The sequence below is a fragment of the Hylobates moloch genome, unplaced genomic scaffold (genome assembly GCF_009828535.3).
Source record: "Hylobates moloch isolate HMO894 unplaced genomic scaffold, HMol_V3 SCAFFOLD_2, whole genome shotgun sequence".
NCBI lineage: Eukaryota > Metazoa > Chordata > Mammalia > Primates > Hylobatidae > Hylobates > Hylobates moloch.
The window spans coordinates 166,779,059-166,800,494 of record NW_026652277.1 but is presented as its reverse complement, the minus strand read 5'-3'; the positions used below and the strand labels follow the sequence as shown (position 1 = coordinate 166,800,494).

The 21,436-nt window shown below is 45.5% G+C and overlaps 1 protein-coding gene across 7 annotated transcripts in view; it reads right to left on the bottom strand.

Annotated features, from left to right (window-relative positions):
* Positions 1-21,436, bottom strand: part of TMEM181 (transmembrane protein 181) — a 98,235-nt gene that overhangs the window by 33,878 nt on the left and 42,921 nt on the right. For all 7 annotated transcript variants that reach the window (XM_032161483.2, XM_032161449.2, XM_032161475.2 and 4 more), the window contains 4 exons: positions 21,326-21,381; positions 18,265-18,355; positions 16,888-17,009; positions 12,505-12,615 (listed from right to left, as the gene is read on the bottom strand). In XM_032161483.2, coding sequence (XP_032017374.1) covers positions 12,505-12,615; positions 16,888-17,009; positions 18,265-18,355; positions 21,326-21,381 — 380 coding nt within the window. The remainder of the gene's footprint in view (positions 1-12,504; positions 12,616-16,887; positions 17,010-18,264; positions 18,356-21,325; positions 21,382-21,436) is intronic.

Sequence of the window (21,436 nt, the reverse complement as noted above, 5' to 3'; positions counted from 1 at the left end):
GTAGTACATATTGTATAATTCCAGTTACATAAAATTCTTTAAAAAAATGCAAATAAGTGTGTTGTGAAAACAGATCAGTGACTTCCCAGGGATGGGAAAGGACAGGAGGAAGAGGCACAAGAAGAAGATGTTTAGGGGTGATGGCTGGTGAGGGGATGCTTGAGTGTGCGAACAGTTTCCCAGGTTTCACTGTGTGTCAACTATATCTCCATAAAGCTGCCAAACAAAAACCAACCACTAACAATAGATGGTAATGGGCAAGTGGAGATCACAGTGATTCAGGTTCAAATTCCAGCTCTTCCTATTACTATTTGGGCAAATGACTTAATCTCACGAAACCTCAGATTTTCCTCCATAAAATGGGGATGCTAGTAACCTACTTCACATAATTATGTATCCTTTTAGCCTTGTGTGTGTTTTTTTTTTGTTTTTTGTTTTTTTTTTTTCTGAGACAGTCTTGCTCTGTTGCCCAGGCCGGGCTGCAGTCGTGGGATCTCGGCTCACTGCAACCTCCATCTCCCAGGTTCAAGCAATTCTCCTGCCTCAGCCTCCCAAGCAGCTGGGACTACAGGCACGTGCCACCACTCTCAGCTAATTTTTGTATTTTTAGTTGAGACGGGACTTCACCATATTGGCCAGGCTGGTCCCGAACTCCTGACCTTGTGATCCACCCGCCTCAGCCTCCCAAAGTGTTGGGATAACAGGTGTGAGCCATTGCACCCGGCCCTCTCCTGGGTTCAAGCAATTCTCCTGCTTCAGCCTCCTGAGTAGCTGGGATTACAGGCATGTGCCACCATGCCCAGCTAATTCCGATTTTTAGCGGAGACAAAGTTTCACTGTGTTGGTCAGGCTGGTCCCGAACTCCTGATCTCAGGTGATCTGCCTGCCTCGGCCTCCCAAAGTGCTGGGATTACAGGCGTGAGCTACCACGCCTGGCCTATCATAGCATTTTAATGAGATGATGCGTATTAAAAGCTAAGCACAATGCCCAGCAAACAGCAAAGGTTCAGTAAACAATAGTTACTACTATAAACCCAAAACATCACATAACTATTATGATTATTGCTACAGCATTTAAATTTTATAACAGTATTATATCATTTATAGAATGATCAAAGTAGTGACTTGAGCATTTGAGGGGAGTGTTGATATAAACATAATATTCAGATTAAAAACGTTTACTACGTCTTAGTCGAACAAACATACTCCAAGGCACAGTCAAGAAGAGAAAAAAAGAATTGCTACCATCAGAAAAAAACACAAAATATGTCTGAAGTAACAGGTCTGAAAGGTTGGGTGGTTGTTTTTACTCTCAAGGAACCGTAACTCATAAGAAAGAAAATAATCTCAGACTCCCCTGGAGGAGGGGGATTCTAGCTTAAGAGTCTGTTAGAGCAACAGAAAATAATCAACTCACTCTCATTAAAAATTAACACTAGGGCCGGGTGCGGTGACTCACACCTGTAATCCCAGCACTTTGGAAGGCTGAGGTGGGCAGATCACCTGAGGTCAGGAATTTGAGACCAGCCTGGGCAACATCGCAAAACCCCATCTCTACTAAAAATACAAAAATTAGCCAGGCGTGGTGGTGCATTCCTGTAATCCCAGCTACTTGGGAGGCTGAGGCAGGGAGAAGTGCTTGAACCCAGGAGGTGGAGGTTGCAGTGAGCCAAGATTGCATCACTGCACTCTAGCCCGGATGACAGAGCAAGACTCCATCTCCAAAAAAAAAAAAATACACTAGGCCAGGCATGGTGGCTCACGCCTATAATCCCAGCACTTTGGGAGGCCGATGCGGGTGGATCACCTGAAGTCAGGAGTTCGAGACCAGCCTGACCAACATGGAGAAACCCCATCTCTACTAAAAACAGAGACGTGGTGGCGCATGTCTGTAATCCCAGCTACTCCTGAGGCAGGAGAATCACTTGAACCCAGGAGGCAGCGGTTGCAGTGAGCCAAGATTGCACTGCATTCCAGCCTGGGCAACAAGAGCAAAACTCCGTCTCAAAAACAAAAAATTAACACTAGAAAACAATGCTTTATTCAATAAATGTAGCTAATCTAAAACATGCATTTTAGTTCTAAAATGTAAGCTGAGAGCACGCTTTGGTCCAGCTTTCAAATGAGACCCTGCACACCAAACCTGCTATGTGGCCTGCAGGAGGTACGCGGCGCCTTCATCACACTCCATCCGGGCTTCCTTCCTCCTATCATGTGTCCCCATCCTCCTGCTTCCGGGAAAAGCCATTTCCGCATATGCTGACTCTCTGGGAGGCCGTCCCTGTCAGCAGCAGCCAAGCAGAATCACCTGCGTGCTCTTCCTGGGCCAGCCCAGCTGACAGCTCAATCTGACATGCGTTTGTGCCAAGGGCTTGAAAGGCTGAGTTTTCCCAAGCAAGCTGCAGGAAGCCCCGAGAGTAGGGCCCTGGCCCCTCCATGACACACAGCAGCCTCCAGGCACGCTGGATCCCGTGAGCTGGGGCCAAAAGGTCCACAGGAGCAAGCCCAGCCAGTGCCGCACAGGCGTCCACAAGCAGAGGTTGTCCCGTCCTGTCCTGTGGGCACTGCCAGGTCCACTGTGTGGACCCAACTCTAGGAAACTGGATTTGGGGGTTTTGTTTGCTCTGTGTTTATTTTTAAACCCCAAAATACATTTTTTTAAATTAAGACGTAAAATAAGTAAAATGAAATAAAGAGTATAGTTCCCAGAAAATACTCCGGCTTAGACATTCCCTTTGAAATCTGAAGCACTGTCACTCGGCACTCAAGCTTTTGCCTCAAGGTCCCTTTGGCATTACAAAGCTGCTGTCTTTGTCCTTTCAGAGCCGGGGCTTGCCCTGTGACACCACGAAGTTACCTTTGGAACAAGTACCCACACCATGCCCGGGGCCACTCTTCCCTGATAAAATCGCCCATGCACCCATCCATCCAACCATCCACATCTGCTAAGCACAACTTTGGCCTCCGCGCAAGCACAGGTGATGTCAATTCCCATGCAGCACGAAATAAGTGACTTTAACAAAAATATGACCAGTAAAAGGCCTCCAGGAGCTGACTGGCTCTTTGGCAAAGAACAAATGTTTCCTCGCATCCTCAGAGTCCTCTGAATGGACAACCACAGAAACAGACGGGGGGAGGGATGTGCCACAGTGACCTGTGCAGCACCAAGCAAAGCGCCTGGACTGGGGGCCCAGCTTCAGATTCACAGCCTGGGTCCCCATGTTTAAAAACAACATGAAATGGCCGGGTGTGGTGGCTCATGCCTGTAATCCCAGCACTTTGGGAGGCCGAGGCAGGCGGATCACGAGGTCAGAGATCGAGACCACAGTGAAATCCTGTCTCTACTAAAAATACAAAAAATTAGCTGGGCGTGGTGGCGGGCATTTGTAGTCCCAGCTACTCAGGAGGCTGAGGCAGGAGAATGGCCTGAACCTGGGAGGCAGAGCTTGCAGTTAGCCGAGATTGTGCCACTGTGCAACAGAGCAAGACTCCACCTCAATAAATAAATAAATAAATAAAAATGAAAATAAAAAAAAATAAAAATAAACATGAAATGCACTGTCCAGGAATACCTGGGGGTTGGAAATGACAACGACGTAGCAAGCACAGGTCTCAGAAGGTGCGCAGCACTCAGGAAAGTACAGTAATAAGCACAGGTCTCAGAAGCTGGGCAGCACTCAGGAAAGTACAGTAATAAGCACAGGTCTCAGAAGCGGGGCGACACTCAGGAAAGTATAGTAATAAGCACAGGTCTCAGAAGCGGGGCGACACTCAGGAAAGTATGGCCAGGCGCACTCCTCTCAGTTTCCCTGGGAAACCGGAGGGCAGCCTCAGGTAGCAGCCTGAAGGACTCGGGACGTGAGTCGCTGTTTTCATCTCACTCCCCAGTCAAAGGCCATGGCTTAGAAGCAAATGGAGGAAATGAGACGTGAACAGCTGGCCACAGAGTGTCAATCAAAACTCGGCCCGAAAAACAATCAGAGGAGAAAATGCCCAGAGTAACCAAGAGGACCCAGGGTGCTGAGGATGACACCATGTGACGTGCCCAGAGAAGGTGCCTGCAAAATCTCAGGAGAAAAGAACAGGAAAGGGAGTACACGTGATTTTTGTGGTGTCAAAGGTCACTGCATATGCAGAGCATGGCCGTTGTAACCATTTTAAAAAACACAGGAGGTAAGCATCATCCCACAAGTGCCAGTGAGACCTAGTGAGTGGTCACATGGCCTGAACATGGCAAAGGGTGTGGGCACGACGTATTCCAAAGAGTAAGAGCTGATACAAGAGGGATACAGAGAAGGATCACCACTTGCTACAGTTGGAATCTGTCCCCTCCAAAATTCATGTTTAAATTTAGCCCCCATTATGGTGGTATTGTGAGGTGGAGAATTTGGGAAAGTGATTAAGTCATAAGGACTCTGCCCCCATGAATGGATTTGCACCTTATAAAAGGGCTAGAGGGGCACAGTGCAGTGGCTCACACCTGTAATCCCAACACTTTGGGAGGCCGAGGTGGGAGGATTGCTTGAACCCAGGAGTTCGAGCCTGGGCAACACAGTGAGACCCCGTCTCTAGAAAATTAAAAATTAAAAAAATCCAAGCTAGGCATGGTGGTGTGTACCTGTCTGGTTCCAGCTACTCAGGAGACTGAGGTGGAAGGATCACTTGAGCCTGGGAGGTTGATATTGCACCGAGATGTGATCGTGCCACTGCACTCTAGATTGAGTGACAGAGCAAAATGCTGTCTCAAAAAAGTGGGGGCTAGCTGGGGCCCCCTTTGTCCTTCCATCCCTTCCACTGAGGGCACAGAATGTGTCCTTTCCAGAGGATGCAGCAACAAGGTACCATCTTGGAAGCAGAAAACAGCCCTCACCAGACACCAAACTGGCCAATGCCTGGATCCTGGACTTCCCCACCCTCCAAAACTGTAAGAAATAAATCTCTATTATTTATAAATTACCGGGTGTGTGGTGTACAGTTACAGCAACATAGACTAAGACACCATTCTATCTACTTCAAAAAGATAAACATTTAAGTAGAAACAAATGAACCAAATGTTCATGGAAAATGGGGTTGAGAACAAAAGGAGAGAGAAATCAGCTTCTTGAGTTAAAGGGAGACGGCATCAACAACAGTGCCAGATGGAAGACACAGCCCACACGACAGGCTCAGGCAGGAAGGGGCCATCGACCATCTAGACATCTGCTCAGCACAGACACCTTCCACTGAAAACAGAGCCTCATCTGAACATGCTGGGTGCAGGGTGACAATTTTCTCTCAGTACATTAGGGAAGTGATACGGTTTAGCTGTACCCCACCCAAATCTCAACTTGAATTATATCTCCCAGAATTCCCATGTGTTGTGGGAGGGACCCGGGGGAGGTCATCGAATCATGGGGACCAGGCTTTCCCGTGCTATTCTCTTGATAGTGAATAAGTCTCATGAGATCTGATGGGTTTATCAGGGTTTCCACTTTTGCTTCTTCCTCATTTTCTCTTGCTGCTGCCACGTAAGAAGAGCCTTTCGCCTCCCGCCATGATGCTGAGACCTCCCCAGCCATGTGGAACTCTACGTCCAATGAAACCCCTTTTTCTTCCCACTCGTGGGTATGTCTTTGTCAGCAGCACGAAAACAGACTAATACAGGAAGGAATCAGGGTCATTTTTATCCTGAATTTGATTGTCATCAACAAGGAAGAAGAGCTGGTTAGTGAAACAAACAGTGGCACCAGGGGAAGGTGTCCATGTGATTCTGGTGCTCTTTTATCAGAGCCAAGGGCACCACCAGGCTCGGTGAAATGAAGCCCAGACTCCAGGAACGCAGAACTCAGAACTAAGATTTCCCAAGGAAATGCCAAACAAAGGCAACAGAAACCCTCAAAAGGTTAATTGTGTCAGTACAGCCAGCCACACACGGTACTGCTAAAGAAGAGCTGTCTTAAGAAACGTGCAGCCGCACAGGCGGCAGCTCCAATTTGTCAGGCGCACTGTATACCATTAAGTTCCTACTGACGGTAACGGGTATAAAGAATTGGACAGGTATTGTGCCGGGCACAGTGGCTCACACTGGTAATCCCAGCACTTTGGGAGACTAGGCAGGTGGATCACGAGGTCAGGAGATCAAGACCATCCTGGCTAACGCAGTGAAACCCCGTCTCTACAAAAATACAAAAAATTAGCCAGGCGTGGTGGCAGGCACCTGTAGTCCCAGCTACTCGGGAGGCTGAGGCAGGAGGATGGCATGAACCCAGGAGGCGGAGCTTGCAGTGAGCCGAGATTGCGCCACTGCACTCCAGCCGGGATGACAGAGCAAGACCCCATCTCAAAAAAAAAAAAAAAAAAAAAAAAAAAAAATTGGACAGGTATCCTAAATTACAGTTCAATGAACGTCACAAATTGAACACACTTGTGTAAACGGTACTCTGCCCAAGACACAGAACATTGCCAGCACCCCAGAAGCCCCCTGCTTGATGCTCCCTTCCAGCCACTAACCCACCCCAGAGGAACACTAACCCTGATTCAACAGCACAGGTTCGTTTTGCCTGTTTTTGTAATTTATATAAATGCAATCGTACACTCTGTACTGTTTCGTATTTGGCTTATTTCATTCAACATTATGCTTCAGAAAGTCCTCCATGACATTACATGAAGCTATGAAAGTTCATTCTCCTTGCTGTATAGTATTCCATTATATGAATATAGCAGAATTTATGTACTCATTTTGCTGCTAGTATACAGTTTACAGTTTGGCTATTAAGAATTGTGCTGCTGTGAATATCTAAATGCATGTCTTTTGGTCAATATACGTATGCATTATTGCTGTATCAATTTACATGCTCCCCAGCAGGCGGCAAGGGCTCTGCCTGCCCCACATCCTTGCCAGCTTCGGCATATTCTATCTTATTTCTGCCATTCTGGTGGGTGTGTAGTAACACCACTAAAATACCATTAGTGTCTGTCTATTCATTATAGCTTGTTCACTTCCAAAAAGAAATGAAGGCAGCTTATAATAAAAAGCCAGATTAGATAGAAATAATTTTTAAAGTGTTTTAAAAGGCAAAATAGTGAAGAATGCAGATAATTATACCAGAAATCCATACCAGGATGTTAGTAATTAGTACAATTCAGCAAAAAACTGATTTCTGAAATATCCGACAGCCAGTACCAAGAGAGAAATGCAATGCATCCCATGGCTTTCACTCTCTAATAAAAGGCATTGTAACAAATAGCCAAAGAAATTCTGTTTTTGCTTTTTGATATTTACCCAAAGAAGTTGAAAACGTAGGGGCCAGGCATGGTGGCTCATGCCTGTAATCCCAGCACTTAGAGAGGCTGGATCACCTGAGGTCAGGAGTTTGAGACCAGCCTGGCCAACATGGTGAAACCTCGTCTCTACTAAAAATACAAAAAGTATCCGGACATGGTGATGGGCACCTGTAATCCCAGCTACTCAGGAGGCTGAGGCAGAAGAATCTCTTGAACCCAGGAGGCAGAGGTTGCAGTGAGCTGAGATCGTGCCATTGCACTCCAGCCTGGGCAACAAGAATGAAATTCCGTTTCAAAAAAACAACAACAAAAAAGAAGTTGAGAACTTATGTCCACACAAAAACCTGTATACAGATGTTTATAGTAGCTATGTTCATAATTGTCAAAACATAAAAACAACCAAGATGTTGTCCTTCAGCCAATGGACAAACAAGCTGCAGTACATCCAGACAATGAAATATTATTCCATGATAAAAAGAAATGAGCAATCAAGCCATAGAAAAAACTTAAAATGCATATAACTTAGTGAAATAAGTCAATCTGAAAAAAATTCCATACTGTATGATTCCAACTGGATGACATTCTTGAAAAAGCAAAACCATGGCCTGGCGCAGTGGCTCACGCATGTAATCCCAGCACTTTCGGAGGCCAAGGCAGGCAGATCACCTGAGGTCAGGAGTTCAAGACCAGCCTGGCCAACATGGTGAAACCCCGTCTCTACTAAAAATACAAAAATTAGCCAGGCGTAGTGGTGCGCACCTGTAATCCCCGCTACCCGGGAGGCTAAGGCACGAGAATCACTTGAACCTGGGCGGTGGAGGTTGTAGTGAGCCGAGATCTTACCACTGCACTCCAGCCTGGGCAACAGACTCTTGTCTCAAAAAAAAAAAAAAAAAAAAAGGCAAAACCATGGAAACAGTAAAAAGACAGGTGGTTGCCAGGGGTCTGAGGAGGAGGGAGGGATGAACAGGTGGAGCACAAAGGATTTTCAGGGCACTGAAATGAACCTCTGTGGTACTATAAATAGTGGATCCTACAGAATGTACAACACCAAGAGGGAATCCTAATGTAAACCGTGGGCTCTGGGTGGTGTGTCAATGTGGGTTCATTAACTGTAACAAATGTACCACTTCGGTGCGAGATGTTGACAATGGGGGAGGCTGTGCATGTGTGGGCGGAGACAGCATTTAGGAACTCTCTGTACCTTCCTCTCAATTTTTTGCTGTGAATCTAAAATTGCTCTAAAAAATAATAATGTGGGAAAACCAAGAATTATATTTGGAGGTTTAAAGTTCACAACACAATGTCTTCAACAGCAATTTTATAAAAGACATAGAAACACTTTGCATTCAGTTCTCTAATTTCTTAGTGCATCTCTCTACAAGCTGCCAGCACAATGTTGATTATGTGATTCTCTGAGGATACTGAGTCAGACCAGAAGAAACAGCATGCAGGGCTTGCCAGCACCTGAGGTTCTGGGATGGATACTGGCATATGCCCAGGACTTCCCCCTTCAAACATTAGTTGCCTCAGGAGTTTTTGTTTTGTTTTCAAATAATTTTTTCAGGTAATAAAAATAATAAACATTCATTACGGGAAATAAAGGAAAACAGAAGAAGTTAAACATTAATCCCACCACCCAGAGACAGCCTTCTAGACATCTAGTTTTCTCTAATAGAAACACTTCTAATTCATGTGCTTTTCTTTTCTTAAATCAATATATAGTTTGTGCTAGCTATCCTATTATTATTTTAGTAGCTACAGGACTAATTTATTTAACCAGAAATCTACTGCTGAAATACAGATTGTTCCCAACTTCTTACTCTGAGGAATAGGTTTGAACATACATCACTGTGTATGTTTCTACTTCCTGAGTATAAATTTCTAGAATTAGAATTACTAAGTCAAAAAGAACATGGAAGTAGAGGCTTTTATACACTGCTAAATTACCCCAAAAGTTAAATCAGTTTACACCTCCATTCATGCGTATGAGAAAACTTGTGTCCTTGCATTTCGCCAACCCTGGACGTTACCTTATTTGTTGTTTTTAATATTTGCATTTTTTTTTTAGACAGGTCTCACTCTGTCACCCAGGCTGGAGTGTGCAGTGGTGTGATTACAGTTCATTGCAGCCTCAAACTCCTGGGCTCAGGTGATCCTCCTGCCTAAGCCTCCCTAGTAGCTGGGACTACAGGTGTGCACCACCATGCATGGCTAATTTTTAAACTTTCGTTTAGAGATGGGGTCTCAGCTAGGACAATTACCTGAGGTCAGGAGTTTGAAACCAGCCTGGCCAACGTGGTATAACCCCATCTGTAGTAAATATACAAAAATTAGCAGGGCGTGGTGAACTATTACAGCTATTAGTAGCTGTAATCCCAGCTACTAGGGAGGCTAAGGCAGGAGAATTGCCTGAACCCAGGAGACAGAGGTTACCGTGAGCAGAGATTGTGCCACTGCACTCCAGCCTGGGCGACACAGTGAGACTCCGTCTCAGAAAAAAAAAAAAAGATGGGGGTCTCATTATGTTGTCCAGGCTGGTCTCGAACTCCTGGGCTCAAGCAATCCTCCTACATCGAGTTTCCAAAGTGCTGGGATTACAGGCATAAGCTACTGCCCCTGGCCCAATCTATGAAAATTGATTGGTTAAAAAAAGGCATTCATTCTTGAACTCTCTAATCTGTGGTTTACAGCAAGGATGAACATAATTTCAGAAGTCTGTTACCACATGAATTTCTGAATTTCTAAGGTGCTGTATTGCTGGTTCTTTCATTCAACCAATACATATCTATTGCAAGCCTAGCAGCTGCTGGGACCTATGCTGGTTGCTGGGGAAACGAAATGTACAAAAACGCAGAAAAATCTTTGGTGACATCCCTTACAAATCCCAAGGGTCTTAAGGACTGTCTTTCCAGATGCTGAAGAGTGCCACCAGAAATGAGGCTCTGGCTGTGGTGTAATTCAAGGTGAGTGGTTCCCATGGTAACGTCTTTTGAACCCATTCCTTTTTGAGCCCCACAGCAACACTGTATCAATTGCCTTCCATCGCGATGGCAGAATGGCATGTACCTAGTTCACCTAACATATGTACCAAATTCTTCAGGAACAACTTTAAGAGGAAGCATAAATAGATACAAAAGATGGAAGGACAAAAACCATAAAGACAAAGAAAACAGTGGCCCACACACATGGAATAGGGTCCGGATGAACTACAGCCTCTGGAGAAAGGTGCTGAGAGCCATAAAAGGCTTGTAGGAGATGATGTTCTAATAAAGAAGATGATGGAAGGGAAAAGTCCCCTGTTTGTCTGCACTGTTGAATCAGAATGATTCTGAAATAGCAAAGTCTAAAGCACAGATGATTAGCAAAGGACTACATCAAAGTATGCCTAAGCTCAGTGCACCTGCCTGAGACTCCATCTGGAATCCCCCACTGCACCACAAACGGAGGACACAAGCAGAACACTAATCAGATTATCTGAAGACAAAGATCCAGGAGATCATTCAGACAGCAAAGACCAGACCCCAGATTCAGATCCAAAAGATCTGGAAAGGCTGGCTGAGGCAAAGGGCTGAAAGGAAGAGACCACTAGTGACGTGGCTGCCGAGAGAGCCGGCTCAAGCTGTCCCAGCAGCACAGCCCAGGGCCACCTGCTCCTTCCACATCAGAAACACCTGCCCCTGCAGCTGGGTGACTGGGGCAGCTTCAGGAAGGAAACCTGGAGCCAGAGGGGTGCAGAGGTCACATCCCCAGCACAATGTGAAAGAAAAGAACAATCTCAGAGGGGAGGAGACGGCCGCCTTCAAAGTGCTATAGGGTAGACAGAGAAGAAAACTCATTTTGTGTAGTTCACAACAGCCAAAAAATGGAAACAACCCAAACGCCCCAAACGCCTGTCACCTGATGTAGGGATCAACAAAATGTGGTCTAGCAATACAACAAAATATCATTTAGCAAAATGAAGGAGCGAAGTACTGATCCCATGACAACCTGTATGGACCTTGAGACATCACGTTAAGTGAAAGCAGCCAACAGCAAAGACCACACGTTGTGTGACTCCACTCACATGAAATGTCCAGACCAGGCAAATCCACGGGGACAGAGAGAACGTTAGTGATTGCCAAGGACTGTGGGGGAGGGAATGGGAAATGATCACTAACAGGTTTAAGGGCCAATGAAAATGTTCTGGAACCAGAATGACTGGACAACTCTGTGACTGTACTAAAAACCACTGAACGGGCCGGGCGCAGTGGCTTGTGCCTGCAATCCCAGCACTTTGGGAGGCCAAGGTGGGCGGATCAGCAGGTCAGGAGATCAAGACCATCCTGGCTAACATGGTGAAACTCCATCTCTATTATAAATACAAAAATTAGCTGGGCATGGTGGCACACACTTGTAATCCCAGCTACTTGGGAGGCTGAGGCAGGAGAATTGCTTGAACCCAGGAGGCGGAGGTTGCAGTGAGCCAAGATGGCGCCACTGCACTCCAGCCTGGTGACAAAGTGAGTCTCCGTCTCAAAAAAAAAAAAAAAAAAAACACAACAACAACAACAACAAAAACCACTGAACATACACTTTCATTAAAAGGGCAAGCAAACTTTCTACTTCGATAAAGCTGTTTTTTTTTTTTTTTTTTTTGGAAGGTATCCATTAGTATCTTCATTTAATATTCACAGCTCTATGAGGCAGCTATTTTACAGATAAGAAAACTGAGGCTCAACAAATCACGAGTCAATGATGGAGGCAGGGTGAGAACCCAGCTCACCGTCCAGTCTAAACCCCCACTTCTCGTCACTATGCTGGTTATACTGACTCCTAATGAGTGGAAAGGGGAGATTTCAGCTGCACACAAGAAAGGACAGTCTAACAATTACAACAGTGCCGTCCCACTCACCGGCAGTTCGGGCAGAGACTGACGACCACTCACAGGGGCCAGAGAAGGAGGTGCTGCGTCTGCAGGAGGGTATACCTGCTAACCCCTTCACTGCCTTGCAGCTGAACACACTATACACTCTCTATTCTAAATCTCAGACACCTAAGGTTTGCCCAATCTCTATGATATTTAAGCTATTCTTGGTTCTATATACTTAAGAAACTGTGGTTTTCCTATAATTTTTAAAAACATGTCCTCCACTGTTCAAATTAACATTATTTAGATGCTGAAATGTATTTCAATCACTGAGCAAAGAATGGGAACTAGAACATGAGCCATGGAAACGTGCAGTCAGCTGGTATACTTACTGTGAAGTTCATTCCCTTGATGGGGAGCTTCAGGTGTTCAAATCCCACTATCACTGTATACTGAGTGTAATTCAGGTAGCCAAGGTGAGCCACAATAATCTCTGCACATTTCTGCAAATACACAGGAAGATTTGCCTTTAAAGCAAGCAAGACTCACACTCCCGCCAAATAACCCATGAAGTAACACGTTTCAACAGCAGATGAGCAGAACTCATCGTCTCCAGGGAACTCGCCAAAAGCCCAGAGAACGTCAGATGCCAGCCAAACACAGTTCCTAGAAAGAATGAACCAAATGGGTATTTTCGGAAACATAATATATGATTTACACCAATTAGAATCTTTCTACTTTGGATGACTGAAAATAAGTCACTGTGTAAGAAGTTAACAGTGCAATGCAAGCCTGACATTTCCATAAATATATAACACTAGAGCACAGGAGAAACGTAAGCTAAGACACGTCAATGCAGATGCCGCAGCCTAATTTGTCCTCCCTGGCCCAATTTTGCGATTGTTATAATAATAAACAGAGTGAATTACACATTTTTCTTTCTCTCCTTTTAAACTGTCACTCTCTACATGGAGCCCTCTTTCCTCTCCATCCTGCTCCCTCCACCTTCCACTCCGAGTCAAAGCAAAGGCTGTGTGCACAACATCAAGTGCAGATGTGAGGATATGTGTGAACCACTGTTGTCAAGAGCCCTTCCTTTTGTCCTTTAGAATTAAAAGCCAGGTCTCTTCTGCTTTGTTATCCCCTTCCGGAGTGGCAGGGAGGACAAACCCTCATGCAGGGGTACAGAGGTACATCCACCAGCCATGCACACAGAGCCAGCCACTCCTCCCCCGCAAGCTCTGCCCCGGCCCTGCCTTTCGGAATGTCGCTCTCCACCATCCTGCTGCTGCCCAGAGCGAACGGGTGGTTCTCTGGCTTTCTAACAGGGCATCGCTCCAATGACTGGTCAAGCCTCGAATGTCTGAGGTCAGGTAAGAAAACAGGTGCAGGTTTTACACAGCAGGCTTAAAAAGACAAGAGGGTGGCCAGTCGTGGTGGCTCACGCCTGTAATCCCAGCACTTTGGGAGGCCAAAGCGGGCGGATCACTTGAGGCTAGGAGTTCAAGACCAGCTTGGCCAACATAGTGAAACCCCATCTCCACTAAAAGTGCCAAAAATCAGCCGAGTGTGGTGGCAGGCGCCTGTAATCCCAGCTACCCAGGAGGCTGAGGCAGGAGAATCCCTTGAACCTGGGAGGTGGAGGCTGCAGTGGGCCAAGATCACACCATTGCACTCCAGCCTGTGCAACAAGAGCAAAGCTCTGTCTCAAAAGCAAACAAACAAAAAAAACCAAAAAGACAAGAGGGCAACTGTCAGGGAGGGGGACGAGGAGTGGGGTTGGGTAACACAGTGGGGTGCTGACCTAAGGGAAGGGGGAGAAAGCAGAGAGGAGGGGAGTGTGCAGGGGGGCTGAAGGCAGCACCAAGGTCACCATCTCAACTCACCAAACACTTCAGCCCACTAGCAGCCCTGGGCCTGCACCGAAGCCCACAGTGCTCCGCAGGGAGGGGCTGCCCTGCAAAGGGGCTAAAAGCCCTCTGGCTGGCCACCCGCCCACCTCCCACTCTCCTATGCCGGAAGTACAGGTCATCTGCTATTTTCATCACATTGGAAAGGGAGGCCAAGGCTTCCTTTCCACCTGATCAGCTCTCATTGCAATCTGCTGCCTGTCCTCTGGGCTTTAAGTGTGTGGTCCACCTTCTCGACAAAACTAAATTCACCTATCCCCTCTGGCAGTCGGGTCACAGGATGATGCGCAGAGGCAGGGGTGGCTAAGGACTATGCAGGAAGGGATGGCTTAAAAGTTGTAAATACATTTTTGCTGGGTAGACAAACATCTCTTGCGAGTTTAAGAATTTGTCTCACTTTTCAGGGATGTTTTAATTAACAAAAGAGCTGTATCTCAGGCTGCATATACTTACGAGTTTAAAAAAACTACACCAGCAATTCTGGCATCCCAAGTTCAAACCACGGTTCTGCTGCTGACTATGATGTACTTCTGAAAATCACGTGATGGTACCACAGCTTTCTCACCTGCAAGGCGTGGAAAGCCTTGCTACCTAAGTCAGACAATGGCTTTTCTTTACAGTAGAAAAAAAAAAGCAAGCCAGGCACAGTGGTGCACACCTGTCATCCTAGCTACTTGGGAGGCTGAAGCAGGAGGATTGCTTGAGCCCAGGAGTCCAAAGCCAGCCTGGGCAACATAGCAAGACTGTGTGTTTTAAAAAAAAAAAAAGTAATATAAGAGGGTGGTAAATATCTCTGTAATGTAAAAATTCCACGTTTTTTAAAGCCAGGGCAATGCTCCTTGCAGGGTTAGAGACCTGAGTAGACAGGGAACAGAAGCAAGATATTCCCAAGGGGTAACACAGTGTAAAATGAGGTAGGGCCAACAACGGAAGTGGGAAGAAACCATGAAGATGCACTGAAGGGCCATTCTCAAGGTGCACAGCACAGCAGGCACATCCAAGAAGCAACAATGCAGGCCAGCCAGTACCCTGGCAGCCTGGCCCTGCTTGAAGCAAAGGCTTTAGGTAGGGCAACCCACTTGTCCCAATTTTAAAACAGAAAGTCCTGTGTGCTGAGCAACCACTCAGTGCAAGCAAACCAGGACAATGGGTCTCAACAGCTCCAAATAAGCAACCCCTGACTAACGGTCCACTGAGCCTCAATCTGAGGCAGCACAGCAAGGTGGGTATCATCAAGCTGTTCAGGTGGAAGTGGCCGCCAGGCCCTCGGATGGGAAGACAGCAGCTTCTTGGGCCATGGTCCTGTCTGACACTCACACCTGTTATCCCTTCAGCAGTACTGATCGCACCCCTCCCACACACAGGCCTCATTGGGGGACGTAGGGATGCCTCAGGCTGCACACGTAAGGCACATTCACACGTTATTCACCTTGATCTTTACTGCTTTCCTAAGGCAGGCAGGGAAGGCTTGATCCCAACTTTATAGATGGGGAAAATACACTTTGGAAGCTGACTCAGCCCCTGGAAGCAGAATGAGAGGCCAGTCCCACGTGATCCTCCCACCCTCCCCTCCCAAAGTGCTGGGATTACAGGCATGAGCCACCACGCCCAGCCCTTGGATTCTTTCTTGCTAGGAAAAACAGGGCCAGTATATGTATCACTAGTAACTAGCCAGTATGCATGGTGGTTAAGGCCACAAGCTTCAGAATAAAAGGGCACAGGTTTAAATCCTGGGCCCTGCACTTAATATCTGCGTTACCTTGGGCAATGGTTTAGACCTCTCTAAGCCTCAGTTTCTTCTTCTACAAAACAGGCTCTAATAGTAGTTTCTACTTCATGGACCTGCCATGAGGATTGAATGAGACAATGAGTGGACGGTACTTGACATGACACCTAGCAGACAAACTACTTGCCATCTGGCTTCTGACATTACTTTTCTAATCCTGTAAGAAAATGCACTGCCCTGTTTTGATGCTCTCCAAGTTCTCCACGCTGCCAATAACCTGTTGTGCCTGAGGTGGACTCCTTGCTATAGCAGGAATCTGGCTCTGATTCTTTGGACTCTGAACAGAATACAGTGCCAATGAAATCAAGCGTGAGGGCTCATTCCCCACTGTGGACCCCAGGTTTCCTACCCCTTAGCCACACTGTGCTCTGAAGTAGATGCTCAAAAAGGCAGGCCCCTGACCCCCAAGAGGCCCAGGTACTCGGCTTCACACAGACGGATTAGGGCATGCATCACTCGGCTGGGAACAACCCAAAGCCTCAGTCAAGAGTGACCATGGAAAATTAGTCAGGCCTGTGGCAACATGCTTATGGTCCCAGCTACTTGGGAAGTTAAGGTAGGAGAATTGCTTGAGCCCAGGAGTTTGAGGCTGCAGTGAGCTGTGACTGTGCCACTGCACTGCAGCCTGGGTGACAGAGCAAAAACCTGCCTCTAAACAAAATAAAAAAATAAAAAAAAAAAAAAACAGTGACCACAGCCAGTGGCAGATGTTCGTATGAGGAGGCAGCCCATAACATTCATTAGGGACACGCTGGGCAGAAAGTCACACACACAGTAAAAACAAGTACCACGTATGCTCAGAGTGGCTGGCAATACATGTGTGTGCATGCATATGTGTGTACACGTGTGTTTATGGATGTGTGAATGAATGTGTACGTTTATAAGAATTTTTAAGGGTATCCAACTATAAAAATAAGTAAGTTTTCTCATGCCATCTTTGGTATGACTCCATTTTTTTCCACTTAAGAACAATTTCTCGAAGCCTCTTACCATGCTATCTTCTACAGTAGAAAGTGGCTCTGTAATTAAATGTGTACGCGGCCTGAGGACTGACTGTGGGGCTCACCCCACACACTCACCCCTGCACATGTGAGGGTCCTTGTCCGGTTGTGAACTTTGTTATGAATGTACATCGTGGTTCCATCTTGAGCTACACCATCGACTTTAACAGTCATGGGAAAGCTTGTCTTAATAGAAGTTTCTACAAAAGAAAAAAATTCAGTGTTAGAGACCATGCCAGGCACATCACACCTACAAAGGTGCCTTCCTGGCTCCGTAATGACCTTGGAGCCAGGAAAACACAGAAAGCCCATAAGGTCCTTAGGCCACATTGGCCTCAGCACATTTGAAAATCTCTTAATTGCCCAGCAAAGTAAAAGCCTTTCTGTTAGATTCCAACCCAGCACCCAGGGGTCTATGTCAAAACCTGCACTTCAGATCCATCAGTTTCACTTCACACACACAAAAAGGGTAAATATTTCACGACTAATGAACTTATATTTTTAATTTCTCACATACATTTTTAACTTACCAAATTCTATACCAAAAATAGAAACAGATTTCTTATTTCTTCTGATTATAGGTTTTTCTAATTATATTCTCATTTTAAAAAATCATAAAGATAGCATTAAATACTAAGAATTTCACCTAGAGATAATCATAATTCATATTTCGTGTCTATCCTTCCAGACCATTTTCTAGACATACAAATACGCAGTAATATGAATTTTTTGCTTTCTAAAATGTTACAAAGAGGGGATAATTTTTTTGTAATATATATTTGTTTCACTTCATTTACTGTGGTCATGGGGTTATCTTTTCAAATTCTTTCTCAACCAGAGTGTCTCATGAGAAGCACAGAACAGAAAATGATTTGGGTATCTTCTCAATTCTCCCTAGGATGATATAAAACTAGTGCCACTGTAGATTGACAGAAGCTAATTCATCATAAACAATGGATGCATTAGTGGAGGGTTTCTCAGCCTCTGCATCACTGACATTTTGTGCCAGAGAATTCCTTGTTGTGGAAGGGGGGGAGGTGTTGGCACCTCTGCCCTCTACCCACTAGACGCCAGGAGCACTCCTCCTCTCCGTGTGTGACGAAATTGTCTCAAGACATTGGCAAGTGTCCCTGGGGGCCAGAACCATTACTTTAGGACATCAGGTCTTAATTCTCTCCCAGATCCTCACTGAAAAAGGCTGGCAGCTATAGCACCGACACCATGCAGCCACTGAGCTGAGCTGACCAGGACTCTACGGAGGATGTCTATCTATCGCAACTTTCTCTCCCACTGGAAGACATTTAAGGGGTTTCCAATTTGTTACTATGATAAATAATAATGGACATCCTTATACATCTATCTTTGAGCACTTGTCCAAATATTCTGAAGTCAACATCTAAAATACGATGTTTCTTCGTACAAAGAAAAATCATTCCAAAATGTCAAGCTCCATACCTTTTGATTGATCCAATTCAACAACACATGTCAGCCATAGTTGCTGATTGTATGTAGACAGTGGATTTGAAAGTATTTGAATTGGCTTTAGCTGAAGAAAAAAAAACAAAGTAATCCATGTGACCTTTTCATTGAGTCTACCAAATACATCATTTTAACACACAAACTTTACTTTTAGCAAAAAAGGCTTCAGTGTTAGCTCTGAAACAGAAATACGTGAGGTCTTCCTTTTTCTTTTTTTTTTTTTTCTGAGACGGAGTCTCGCTCTGTCGCCTAGGCTATAGGGCAGTGGCGCGATTTCGGCTCACTGCAAGCTCTGCCTCCTGGGTTCACGCCATTCTCCTGCCTCAGCCTCCCAAGCAGCTGGGACTACAGGCGCCCGCCACTACGCCCGGCTAATTTTTTGTATTTTTAGTACAGACGGGGTTTCACCGTGTTAGCCAGGATGGTCTCAATCTCCTGACCTTGTGATCCGCCCACCTCGGCCTCCTAAAGCGCTAGGTTACAGGCGTGAGCCACCGCGCCCGGCCATGAGGTTTTCCTTTCAACAACATAAGTGACACTCTGCCTTTCAGAAGAAACGACTAACTTCCAGCAGCAATTCATGTCTGTCTCTCACAGAAATCTCTAAGCAGACACTTTCCACACTTGGACCCTTGGGGACAATACACTTACTTAAATACCAAGAAATAAGCCATCTTGGAAAAAGAATAAAATGAGCAGAATGATGAGATACATAATAAGATAATAAAGAATACCAAAAGAATGCTTTCATATTTACAAGATAATATATCTCAAGAATTATTACTTTTTGAGACGGGAGTCTAGCTCTGTTGCCCAGGCTGGAGAGCAGGGGCATGATCTCGGCTCACTGCAACTTCTGCCTCCCAGGTTCAAGTGATTCTCCTGCCTCAGCCTCCCAAATAGCTCAGATTACAGGCACCTGCCACCACACCCAGCTAATTTTTGTATTTTTAGTAGAGACGGAGTTTCACTGTGTTGGCCAGACTGGTTTCGAACTCCTGATCTCATGATCAGCCCACCTCGGCCTCCCAAAGTGCTGGGATTACAGGCATGAGCCACCGTGCCCAGCCAAGAATTATTTCTTTAGTATCAATATGCCAGGCAAATTGCTCTTTGACGTCTGCTATTTTTAGCTTTCTGAAAGAAAATCTTAACACCCCTGGGGAGAAAAATTAGGGGTGATGATGTTGCCAGTGATTCTTCTGCAGTATCTTTTGAAAGACGTAATATTGGTGTTTAATAGCAGCAGGCCACAGAGAGAGTTACTGAAGCAGCCCACCCATGGTTCCAAAGAAAAGCATTATTTGAATGCAACGTCTTTGGAGGTGAATGTGTTTTTTCTTTTTCTTTTCTTTTTTTTTTTTTTAAATACAGGGTCGTGCTCTGTCACCCAGGGCTGGAGTGCAGTGGTGCAATCATGGCTTACTGCAGCGTCAACCTCTCAGGATCAAGTGATCCTCCCACCTCAGCCTCCCAAGTAGCTGGGACTACAGGTATGCCCCACCACACCCAGCTTATTTTTAAATTTGTTGTAGAGACACAGTCTCCCTATGTTGCCCAGGCTAGTCTCAAATGAATGTGTTTTTGTGTCTTAATACTTCTGTCAGGGTCTCAATAAAACTCCCTAGGACTAAAGACTTGCCTAAAAACCATCAAGGCAGGAAATCTCTCCAGGAATGAGCTACTGTCTTAGTGAAGTGAGGATGGTCTCTTGGAAGCAAGTCAGTTCAGTGGAATGGCTGCTGTGTTCAGTGTCAAAAAGAGACTCACACCCTGAGAGACAGAAACTGTAAAAGATGAACTACTACCAGGAAAGCCCATGGTGGCACCTCTTCAAATCAGATCATCACGCCAACAGTGAAAGAAAATAAAGCAATGCAAAGGAAATGTGAAAACAGGCTATGCAGAGGGCCCTTTCAAACTAGCAGTAGCAAAGAGAAGAATCAAATGGTATAAGTTTTAGTACTTTTTCTTCTTTTGACTTTTTGCAAAATTATAAGGGTAGAAAACTAGCAGGGAACTGTGAGAACAGACAGAAGGGGGATTTGGGGTCATATAATCAGATTTAAACTATATATATCATGGTGCCTCGAAGATGTAGGGCAACTGTGTTCAGTTTATAGGTAAAGTTATGTTTCACACACAAAAAAAGGTTTAGTTGTCCGGGCTCTCACAAGTTAGTATTTATTCAAGGAAACCAAAATTCTCCAATTGAAAGAACTTCTGGTTTTCTCTAAAGGTGGTAAAAAGTTAAGGCTTTTTTTTTTTTTTTTTTGAGACGGAGTCTCGCTCTGTCACCCAGGCTGGAGTGCAGTGGCACGATCTTGGCTGATGGCAAGCTCCCCTGCCCGGGTTCACGCCATTCTCCTGCTTCAGCCTCCCAAGTAACTGGGACTACAGGCGCCCCCGACCATGCCCAGCTAATTTTTTTGTATTTTCAGTAGAGATGGGGTTTCACCATGTTAGCCAGGATGGTCTCAATCTCTTGACCTCGTGATCTGCTGGCCTCAGCCTCCCAAAGTGCTGGGATTACAGGCATGAGCCACCTCGCCCAGCCAAGTTAAGGTGTATTTTTTAAAGGATTTCTCATTTAAACTGAGTTCACACAAGGAATACAAAGTAATCATTAGAAAGAAATGTACCATTAGAAACCTGACAGACGCCAATTCTTAACCTGGGCAAATATAAGAAAGATGAGACACCTGAGTAGTATCATTATTAAAAATTACAATCTGATAGGACTTATAGAGGCAAGGAATCAGGATAAGTTAACCACTCTTTGGAAATGAACAATTGCTCCCTAAGAGGTAATACCACCATCTTGCTAAGTACTGAGGTGTTTATTACAGCAGAAATGGTGACTTTGGCAGACAAGAACCCAGGGGCCAGCGGCTGACAGTGGAAGAAGAAATGTGTTGCCTGAGAAGCCGCAAGGCACGGGCAGATGACCTTAAAGACTCTAAGCAGAACCATTTCTCAGTGACCTGAGGTTTATAATGCACCCCACCACCCAGCTGCCACTCAGACCCAGTCTTACCTTTTTGCTATTATTTAGTGAAAAATTAGCCGCAGAAGTCTGGATCACTTTAGGTCCTAAAGTGTAACAGAAAAGGACAAAAGCAGATTATAGTGATATTGATAATTTAGT